Genomic DNA, 10353 nt, shown 5'->3' with positions numbered 1-10353 from the left:
GCCATGTCCCCAAGTGTCCCCTCGGTGTCCTCGCAGGCACTTCCCGCGCCCCTACTACAGCCTGTACCTTGTGCCGGGGGTGTCCCCAGCCTGTCCCCAAGCCCCCTTTGGGTGTCCCCAGCCTGTCCCCAAGGCCCCCCCAGGCCCCCTCAGTGCATCCCCAGGGGTGTCCCCGCTTGTCCCTGTGTCCCCAAGTGTCCCCAGGCTGTCCCCAAGTGTCCCCACGGTGTCCCCCGCAGGCACTTCCCGCACCCCTACTACAGCCTGTACCTCGTGCCTGGGTGTCCCCAGGTGTCCCCAGGCTGTCCCCCAAGTGTCCCCACGGTGTCCCCGCAGGCACTTCCCGCACCCCTACTACAGCCTGTACCTCGTGCCTGGGTGTCCCCAAGTGTCCCCAGGCTGTCCCCAAGTGTCCCCACGGTGTCCCCGCAGGCACTTCCCGCACCCCTACTACAGCCTGTACCTCGTGCCTGGGTGTCCCCAGGTGTCCCCAGGCTGTCCCCCAAGTGTCCCCACGGTGTCCCCGCAGGCACTTCCCGCACCCCTACTACAGCCTGCGCCTTCACGTGCCCGGCTCCAACTCGTCGGCGCGGCTGCTGGTGCTGGACACGGTGCTGCTCTGCGGCCACAGCGACGACTTCGGCCTCGGCGCCGTCCCCGCGGGGCCGCGGGACGCGGCGGCGGGCGGCGGCTCACCTGGGCTGGCTGCGGGCGCAGCCTGGAGGCGGCGGCCGGCGACAGGTTCGTGCTGGTGGCCGGCCACTACCCGGTGTGGTCGGTGGCCAAGCACGGCCCCCACGCCGTGCCTGCTGCGCCTGCTGCGGCCCGCTGCTGCGGCGCCACCGCGTCACCGCCTACCTGTGCGGCCACGACCACAACCTGCAGGTGAGGGCGGGGCTCAGGGGTCTGAAATCTGCCCCGAAGGTGTGGGGACACCGCTAAACCCCCCCCCCCAAGGTGTCCTCAAGGTGTGTGGGGTGCTCAGGTGTCCCCCAGGTGTGCAGGGACCCCCTAAACCCTGTCCTGGGGGGTTCCGGGGGTGACCCCAGGTGTGTCCCCAGGTGTATCCCCAGGTGTGTCCCCCCCCTGACCCCGCCCCTTTCCCTGGCAGTACCTGGAGAAGGGCAGGGTCGGTGTGTCCCCAGGTGTGTCCCCAGGTGTGTCCCCCCCCTCACCCGCCCTTTTCCCCCGGCAGTACCTGGAGGAGGGCGGGGTCGGTTACGTGCTGAGCGGCGCCGGGAATTTCATGGAGGACTCGCGGCCCCACGCGGGCTCCGTCCCGCCTGGCGCCCTCCGCTTCTTCTTCGGCAGCCCCGGGAGCCCCGGCGGCTTCGCCCACCTGCGCCTGGAGCCCGCCGGCGTCACCGTCACCTTCCTGGAGGCCACCGGGCGCCTCCTGCACCGCGTGACGCTGCCGCCGCGCCAGCCCTGAGCCCCCGGCGACACCGGGGACAGTGGGGGCAATGGGGACAATGGGACCCCGACACTGGGGGACACCTCGTGATCTCTGACCCCCTGGGTGACACTGGGGGACACTGGTGACACTGGGACCACTGACTTTGGGGACACTCCGTGATCTCTGACCCCCTGGGTGACACTGGGGACATGGGGGACACTGGGACCCCTGTCCTGGAAGGCACCCCATGATCTCTGACCCCTTGGGGGACACCCGGGGACCGGACACGGACCCGTGACCGTGGGGGGGGAGACCCCAGTGACCCCCTGACCTGGGGGACCCGGTGACCTGGAGGACACTGGGGACACTGACCCCTGACCCCTGGGGACACTGACGGCCCCCTGGGTTGCCCCCACGTGACGAATGTCCCCCAATAAACCCTGTGAACGGCGCCGCCGCCATGGCCGGACCCAAACCCGCCGCGATTCGCCCCAAAATCCGCGCGGGGGGGCGGAGCCTGAGGGCACTGACCACGCCCCCCTCGCTGCTGATTAGCTGCAGCCGCGCGTCCATCCAGTGGGCGGGGCAGCGCGCGAGTCGCTGGTGATTGGCTGGGGGCGCCGCGCGTATCGACCAATGAGAGGCGCGCTTTTGAGTCACGTGGGGCAGAGCGCGCTGTTCCCGCTGCGGATTGGCTGAGGGCGGAGGGGCGGCACTTCCGGGAAGGCGGCGGGAGCGCGGTGTGAGGAACCGGGAGGAACCGGGGGGGAGCCGGAGGGTCCCGGAGGGTCCCGGAGGGGTCGAGCCGCCCCCGGCACGTCCCGTAGCGGGTCGGGGCCGCTCCGAGGCGGCTTCCGGGGCCGCCCCCGGTGTGCTTGCCGTTCCCGAAGCCGTTCCCGGTTCTGCGCTCCGGTGCTCGGCCGCCATGGGTCGCCGCAAGTCGAAGCGGAAGCCGCCGCCTAAGAAGAAGATGACGGGGACGCTGGAGACGCAGTTCACGTGTCCCTTCTGCAACCACGAGAAATCCTGCGACGTCAAGATGTGAGCGGGGAGGGGGGGTGGACACCGGGGGGACACCGGGGGGACACCGGGACGGGACACCGGGGGGACACGGGCATGGGCGACAGCGCGGAAAGGGCGGCGGAGGAAACGGAGAGAGGGGGGGACGTGAACGGGGAACGGTGACGGTACCGGGGGGGCGGGGGGGCACAGGTTGGGTTCCGGGGGGGGGGGTCGGTACCGAGCGCGGGGGGGTCACAACCCTCCCGTTATTTCCCCCCCCCCGCCGCCAGGGACCGCGCCCGTAACACCGGCGTGATCTCGTGCACCGTGTGCCTGGAGGAGTTCCAGACCCCCATCACCTGTATCCTTACCTGGACCCCCCCCACCGGGACCCCCCGGGACCCCCCCGATCCTGTTTTGAGCCTTAACGGCGCCCCCAGACCTGTCGGAGCCCGTGGACGTTTACAGCGATTGGATCGACGCCTGCGAGGCCGCCAACCAGTGACACCGGGGGGGGGCGGTGACAGCGGTGCCCTGTCCCCAGAGCCACCCCCGGGGGGGTGACAACAGCCCCCGGCACACGGTGACATCCTCCTGGTGACACCCCGAGGGTTTGGTGACACCCCCAGGACACAGTGACACCCCCTTGGTGACACCCCCAGGACACGGTGACACCCCCCTGGTGACTCTCAGTGCCACCCCCAGGGGTGACATTTGCCCCCCCCAGGCCCTTGTCCCCAGGGGGACTTTGGGACGGCTGTGACACGTTTTGGCAGAGCCACCCCGGAATAAACCCCCCCCCCGCTGGTGTCCTTGGTCCCTGCCGGTCTCATTTGTCCCTTTTTGTCCCCTCGGTGTCCTCAGACGCTCCCACAGGTGTCACTTTTGCGTGTGGCTTTTATTGTGCCTCGGTGGCTTCTCACACGTGGCGGGGGCCGAACCCCCCGGGGCCGATCCTGGGGCTGGACCCGGCGCTGTCACCCCCCTGGGGACAATCCCGGCGCTGTCACCCCCCTGGGGACAATCCCGGCGCTGTCACCCCCCTGGGGACAATCCCGGCGCTGTCCCCTCCCCTGGGGACAACCCTGGGGACAATCCCGGCACTCGGGATCCCCCCCGGGGGCCGATCCCGGTACTGCTCCCGGTGCCGATCCAGCCCCGGTACCGATCCCGGGGGCCGAACCCCACCAGGACCAAGCCCAGGCTGGACTCCAGTGCTGCTCCTGGTGCCGGTTCCTCCCGGTGACTGATCCCGGTGCTGGTTTCCCCTGGGGATCGATCCTGGTGCCGGTTCCCCCGGGGATTGATCCCGGTGCCGGTTCCCCTGGGGATCGATCTCGGTGCCGGTTCCTCCTGGGGATCGATCCCAGCGCCGGTTCCCCCCGGGGATCGATCCCGGTGCCGGTTTCCCCTGGGGATCGATCCCAGCACCGGTTCCCCCGGGGGCCGATCCCGGTGCCGGTTTCCCCTGGGGATCGATCCCAGCGCCGGTTCCCCCGGGGGCCGATCCCGGTGCCGGTTCCCCCTGGTCCCGGTGGCAGCCCCGGGCCGGGGCGCGGTGAGGCCGGTGTCTGAGCGGTGATGTCGGGTTGCGAAGCGGCCGCAGGAGGACGGGGCGGGACGGGACGGGGCGGATGAAGAACCGGCGGCTACTGGGAGTTGTACAGGTGGCCGTCGTAGCCGTCGTGGCCCAGCAGCTCGGGGCCCCCGCAGTATTTGGGGTCGTAGACCTGGCGCGGGAGGCCGTACACCGTCATGCCCTGCTGCGACGCGCCCTTGTTGCTGCCCATCTGCAGGCCGATGGTCATGGTGTCGCAGTGCTCCATGCCCAGCGCCGGCTCGAAGATCTGCCGCTTGGTCCCCGGGGCCGTCATGCCCGCCTGGACCGGGGCGGAGGTGGTTTAGGGTGGTGGCAGTGGGGACAGGGTCACCCCCGCGGGGTGCGGAGTGTCCCCGGGGGTCCCTCTGTCCTCCGCCTGCTGTCTGTCCGTCCTCTCTTTGTCCCCAAAGTCTCTTTATTCCCTTCTCAAAGTCTCTTTGTCCCCCCCGGGTCCAGGAGATTGAAGTCCCCTGGTGCCATCTGTCCCCATGTCCCTGTGTCCCCCCAGGGCTAGCAGCGTCCCTGTCCCTCCGCAGTGTCCCCGTGTCCCCACCTGGCTGGCGCCTTTGTTGGTGCCCATCTGGAGGCTGATGGTGGCCTGGTCCAGGGGCTGGTCCGTGCCCAGTTTGGGGTCGTACAGGTGTCGCCGTGTCCCGTACGCCGTCATGCCTTGCTGGCTGGCGAACTTGTTGGTGCCCATCTGGGGACAGTCACGGCGTCACCACCTGTCCCCTGCCACCACCCCCCTCCCCCCGGGTGTCCCCCAGGTGTCCCCCAGGTGTCACCTGCAGCCCGATGATGTTCCTGCCCTCGCGCAGCTTCTCGGGGTGGAAGCGCCGCTGCTGCTTCTCGGCGTATTTCACCCCCAGCCCCACGTTGTTCCCCTTTGTCTTGGCCTGGACGAGACCCCCGGGGTTGGGGGGGGGGCTCACGACCCCAAAATCCCCTCCCCAGACCCCAAATCCTCTCCCCGCACCCCAAATATCCTCCCCGGACCCCAAATATCCTCCCCAGACCCCAAATCCCCACCCCAGACCCCAAATCCCCTCCCCAGACCCCAAATCCCCTCCCTAGACCCCAAAGCCCCACCCCAGACCCCAAATCCCCTCCCCAGACCCCAAATCCCCACCCCAGACCCCAAATCCCCACCCCAGACCCCAAATCCCCACCCCAGACCCCAAATCCCCTCCACAGACCCCAAATCCCCTCCCCAGACCCCAAATCCCCTCCCTAGACCCCAAAGCCCCACCCCAGACCCCAAATCCCCTCCCCAGACCCCAAATCCCCTCCCCAGACCCCAAATCCCCACCCCAGACCCCAAATCCCCACCCCAGACCCCAAATCCCCACCCTGGACCCCAAATCCCCTCCCCAGACCCCGAATCCCCACCCCCGATCCCAAATCCCCACCCCAGACCCCAAATCCCCACCCCAGACCCCAAATCCCCTCCCTAGACCCCAAAGCCCCACCCCAGACCCCAAATCCCCTCCCCAGACCCCAAATCCCCTCCCCAGACCCCAAATCCCCACCCCAGACCCCAAATCCCCTCCCCAGACCCCAAATCCCCCCTCTGGATCCCCCCCAGGTGAGGCAGCAGCATGTCCATGGGGTCACCTGGACCCTCTGGAGCCTCCCAGACCCTTTAACCCCCCCAGGACCCCCCAGAATCCCCCCAGGCCCCCATTACCCCCCCAGGGGGCTCACCTGGCTGGCGAGGGCGATGAGGGTGGACTGCACCTGGGTGTGGTTGGTGTTCTCGAAGAGGTCGTTGGCCTCGAAGATGTCGTGGGGCTTCACCCCATAGCGCGTGATGGCCCGCAGGAAGTTCCCGATGTTCTCCAGCTGGGCGGGGAGGGGGTGGGAGGGGGGTTTGGGGTCACAGCCCGCCCCCAAAACCACGGGTTCGGGGTCAGAGCCCGGGTTTGGGGTCACAACCCACCCCCAGACCCTCCCCAGAGCCTGGGTTTGGGGTCAGAACTGAGATTTGGGGTCAGAACCCACCCCCAGACCTGCCCCAAAATCCCTGGGTTTGGGGTCAGGGCCCGGGTTTGGGGTTTGGGGTTTGGGGTCAGGGCCCGGGTTTGGGGGTTTGGGGTTTGGGGTCAGGGCCCGGGTTTGGGGGTTTGGGGTTTGGGGTCAGGGCCCGGGTTTGGGGTTTGGGGTTCGGGGTCAGGGCCCAGGTTTGGGGTTCGGGGTCAGGGCCCGGGTTTGGGGGTTTGGGGTTTGGGGTCAGGGCCCAGGTTTGGGGTTCGGGGTCAGGGCCCAGGTTTGGGGTTCGGGGTCAGGGCCCAGGTTTGGGGTTTGGGGTCAGGGCCCGGGTTTGGGGGTTTGGGGTTTGGGGTCAGGGCCCAGGTTTGGGGTTTGGGGTCAGGGCCCGGGTTTGGGGTTTGGGGTTCGGGGTCAGGGCCCAGGTTTGGGGTTCGGGGTCAGGGCCCGGGTTTGGGGGTTTGGGGTTTGGGGTCAGGGCCCAGGTTTGGGGTTCGGGGTCAGGGCCCAGGTTTGGGGTTTGGGGTCAGGGCCTGGGTTTGGGGTTTGGGGTCAGGGCCCAGGTTTGGGGTTTGGGGTCAGGGCCTGGGTTTGGGGTTTGGGGTTTGGGGTCAGGGCCCGGGTTTGGGGTTTGGGGTCAGGGCCCGGGTTTGGGGGTTTGGGGTTTGGGGTCAGGGCCCGGGTTTGGGGTTCAGGGTCAGGGCCCAGGTTTGGGGTTTGGGGTCAGGGCCTGGGTTTGGGGTTTGGGGTTCAGGGTCAGGGCCCGGGTTTGGGGTTCGGGGTCAGGGCCCAGGTTTGGGGTTTGGGGTTCAGGGTCAGGGCCCGGGTTTGGGGTTCGGGGTCAGGGCCCAGGTTTGGGGTTCGGGGTCAGGGCCCAGGTTTGGGGTTTGGGGTTTGGGGTCAGGGCCCGGGTTTGGGGTTCGGGGTCAGGGCCCGGGTTTGGGGTTTGGGGTCAGGGCCCAGGTTTGGGGTTTGGGGTCAGGGCCCGGGTTTGGGGTTTGGGGTTCGGGGTCAGGGCCCGGGTTTGGGGTTTGGGGTCAGGGCCCGGGTTTGGGGTTTGGGGTTCGGGGTTCGGGGTCAGGGCCCAGGTTTGGGGTTTGGGGTCAGGGCCCAGGTTTGGGGTTTGGGGTCAGGGCCCGGGTTTGGGGTTTGGGGTCAGGGCCCGGGTTTGGGGTTTGGGGTTCGGGGTTCGGGGTCAGGGCCCAGGTTTGGGGTTTGGGGTCAGGGCCCAGGTTTGGGGTTTGGGGTCAGGGCCCAGGTTTGGGGTTTGGGGTCAGGGCCCAGGTTTGGGGTTTGGGGTCAGGGCCTGGGTTTGGGGTTTGGGGTTTGGGGTCAGGGCCCGGGTTTGGGGTTTGGGGTCAGGGCCCAGGTTTGGGGTTTGGGGTCAGGGCCCGGGTTTGGGGTCTCCCCTGACCTTGTGCCAGTTCTGGACGGGTTCGTTCACCTTCGGCACCGAGCCCGGCTGCAGTTTGTTGATTAGCCTGGAGGGGTTGGCACAGGTGGGGTCAGAGGTCAGCACAGGTGAGGTCAGGGGTCGCTCAGGGGTCACTCGGGGTCGGGGGTCAGGAGTCTGGGGTCAGAGGTCACTCGGGGTCGGGGGTCAGTGGGCAGGGGTCACTCGGGGTCAGGGGTCAGGGGTCACTCGGGGGCAGGGGGCAGAGGTCAGGGGTCGTACTCGCAGAGGATGACGCCGTCCTTGAGCCCGTCCATGAAGTTGTCCCCGATCCGGCGCCCCGTGGTCCCCTCGATCCAGGCGCGGAGCTCCCGCTCGTGCTGGGGGTCGTACTTCTGCGCCAGCTGCGGGGACACCGGGACGTGGGACACCGTCGGGGGACACGGGGACACCGCCGGGGGACACCGGGACACCGGGACGTGGGACACCGCCGGGGGGACGTGGGACACCGTCAGGGGACATGGGGACACCGCCGGGGGACACGGGGACACCGGGACGTGGGACACTGCCGGGGGACACGGGGACACCGCCGGGGGACACGGGGACACCGGGATGTGGGACACCGCCGGGGGTCACGGGGACACTGGGACGTGGGACACCGCCGGGGGGACGTGGGACACCGTCAGGGGACATGGGGACACCGCCGGGGGACACGGGGACACCGGGACGTGGGACACTGCTGGGGGACACTGGGACACCGCCGGGGGTCACGGGGACACCGGGACGTGGGACACTGCTGGGGGACACTGGGACACCACCGGGGGACACGGGGACACCGGGACGTGGGACACCGCGGGGGGACACGGGGACACCGCCGGGGGGACGTGGGACACCGTCAGGGGACATGGGGACACCACTGGGGGATGGGGACACCACCGGGGGATGGGGACAGCACCGAGGGACACAGGGACATGTGGGGACATCACCGGAGGATGTGGGGACACCGCCAGGGGATGGGGGAGCCCGGGGACAGCACCGGGGGAACGTGGGGTCACCGCCAGGGGATGGGGACACCGCCGGGGGGCTGGTGGCACGGGGACAACGTGGGGGACACCACCACGGGGACACGGGGGACAGCGTCAGGAGGACGGGGAGGATGCGGGGGACACCGCTGGCGACACGGGGGACACATCCCCGCCATAACGGGGACACGGAGACGGCGGCGGGCGACGGCCCTAAGGGGACTTCGGGGACGGCAGCGAGGACGAGCTCACAGAATCGCCGGTGTCCCCGTTCCCCGCGGGGCCCGGGAGGGGCCGAGGGACCCGGGGGTGCCCGGACCCCCCCCCCCCGGGCCCCGCCCCGCCCCCCCCCGGGCACGGCGGGCGACCGGAGCGGCCGAACCTTTGCCCATATATAGCCCCGGGCCGGGGCCGCCGCCGCCCGCCCGCCGCGCTCCGCCGCCTTATAAGGGCTCACGGCGGGGCCGGGGGGCGCCGGGCCCCCCCCGGGCCGCCGAGCTCCCCCCCCCCCCACCCCCCGTTAACCCTTCACGGGCCGGTGCTCGGCGGGACCCCCCCCACCCCCTTGCCGTGTCCGGTATCTCCCGCCCCCCCAACCCCCGGGGCCGCCCGAACCGGCCCCGTTAACTCTTCACGGGGCGGACACCGGTGAGGGGCTCGGGCGGGGGGGGGGGGTCCCGGTGTTCACCGGCGCCGTTCCGGTGTCGCCCCCCCCCCCTCCCCTTCCCCGTCCTCTCCTCAGCCCCCCCTCCCCTCGCCCCGAGGGGGGATCGCGGTGTCGCCAGCGTCACCTCCCGGTACGCGCGGGATCGGGGGTCGGCGGGAACCCCCCCCCCCCCTCCCGGGGCTACCGGAGCCCCCCTCCTCGGGTTAACCCTTAACGGGTCGCGCCCCGGCGAGACCCCCCCCGGTGCTCCCGGGCTGACCCCGGTGTCGCTGTCCCCTGGGGGACTCGGTGCCCGTCACCTCCCATTTACCGGAGGGACCGGGGGCTGAGGGGACCTCCAAACCCCATCCCCGGTAAACCGGAGCCCTGTGAGACCCCCGTGGGGGGCAACACCCCGGTGCCGCCCCCCGGTGTCCCGGTGCCCGTCCCTTCCCTCCCGGGGCAGCACCAGGGACAGCGCCGGGTCCCGCCCCCGCTCCCGCCGGCTCCAGCCGCGACCCCGGCCCGCCCCCGGTGCTACCGAACCCCCCCGGGGAGGGGGAAGAGGGTCACAGCCGCCGGGACCGGACCGGATCCCCGCGGTTCGGTTCGGTTCGGTGCCGCTCACCTTGTTCTTCACCTCGGCCGACAGCCCGTAGGCCGGCCCGCGGTTGAAGTGCGCGTTGGACATTTCGGGGGTCCCGGGGCGGGGGGGTCTCGGGGGCTCCGGTGGGGTCGCGGCGAGGCGGAGGCGCCGGTTCGGGGTTGTCCCGGGTCGGTTCGGGGCTGTCCCGGGTCGGGTCGGTGCCCTCGGTTGGGGTCGGTGCCCTCGGTCGGTCCCGTCCCGGCGCCGCCGCCGCAACTTTTAAAAGTGGGAGGTGGGCGCGGAGCCCCCCCCGGGCCGGGGCGGCCGCAGCCAATCCGCGGCCTCCGCCGCGCTGACGTCACGGCGGGGCGGGTGATGGCGTCATTTTTTCCACATTTAGCGGGGGGGATCCCGGAGTGGGGGGGGGACATCCCGGGGGGGGGGGTGGCACGGGAGTCCCGGCGCGGCCCCCCCGCCCCAAATCTGCCCCTTCGCGCGGTCCCCCCTCCCACCGGACACCGGTGTCCCCCCTCCAGGTCACCGGGGTGTCCCCCCGGAGCCGGGACCCCCCTCAGGACAGCGGGGGCTCCTCCGCCATGCCCGGGGGACCCCCGGGGTCACCTGGGGTCACATCCCCGGACACTTGGGACCCCCCCGGTGCTCCGGGACCCCCCCGAGACACCGCGGTTCGCTCTCCGCCGCGTTCTCCCCTCGCTGCCGTC

The 10353-nt window shown here is 70.7% G+C and overlaps 3 protein-coding genes across 3 annotated transcripts; 2 read left to right on the top strand and 1 right to left on the bottom strand.

The window, feature by feature from the left end:
• Window positions 1–239: 239 nt before the first annotated feature.
• Window positions 240–1845, top strand: ACP5 (acid phosphatase 5, tartrate resistant; the record flags this gene model as incomplete). Its single annotated transcript, XM_066174895.1, is given in 5 exon segments — window positions 240–684; window positions 687–793; window positions 795–824; window positions 826–885; window positions 1196–1845. Coding segments are annotated over 5 exon segments (879 nt in total), but the record flags the coding sequence as incomplete, so codon positions are not given.
• A 242-nt stretch (window positions 1846–2087) lies between these two features.
• On the top strand, window positions 2088–3208 carry ELOF1 (elongation factor 1). Its single transcript, XM_066174890.1, has 3 exons — window positions 2088–2437; window positions 2689–2759; window positions 2839–3208. The coding sequence occupies exons 1-3, from the start codon at window positions 2322–2324 to the stop codon at window positions 2901–2903; spliced, it is 252 nt and encodes an 83-aa protein (XP_066030987.1). The 5' UTR covers window positions 2088–2321; the 3' UTR covers window positions 2904–3208.
• Window positions 3209–3277: 69 nt separating this feature from the next.
• Window positions 3278–9899, bottom strand: CNN1 (calponin 1). The gene is made up of 7 exons (XM_066174889.1): window positions 9674–9899; window positions 7660–7781; window positions 7399–7465; window positions 5703–5840; window positions 4784–4894; window positions 4552–4698; window positions 3278–4278 (listed from the first exon to the last, which is right to left on the bottom strand). The coding sequence occupies exons 1-7, from the start codon at window positions 9734–9736 to the stop codon at window positions 4048–4050; spliced, it is 879 nt and encodes a 292-aa protein (XP_066030986.1). The 5' UTR covers window positions 9737–9899; the 3' UTR covers window positions 3278–4047.
• Between the last annotated feature and the right edge of the window lie 454 nt (window positions 9900–10353).

Source organism: Chamaea fasciata, unplaced genomic scaffold, assembly GCF_029207755.1.
Source record: "Chamaea fasciata isolate MVZ Bird 193981 ecotype frontalis unplaced genomic scaffold, bChaFas1.0.hap1 SCAF_1090, whole genome shotgun sequence".
In the NCBI taxonomy this organism is placed as follows: domain Eukaryota; kingdom Metazoa; phylum Chordata; class Aves; order Passeriformes; family Sylviidae; genus Chamaea; species Chamaea fasciata.
Note: the sequence above shows the minus strand (reverse complement) of the source record. Positions and strands in the feature narration are given on the sequence as shown.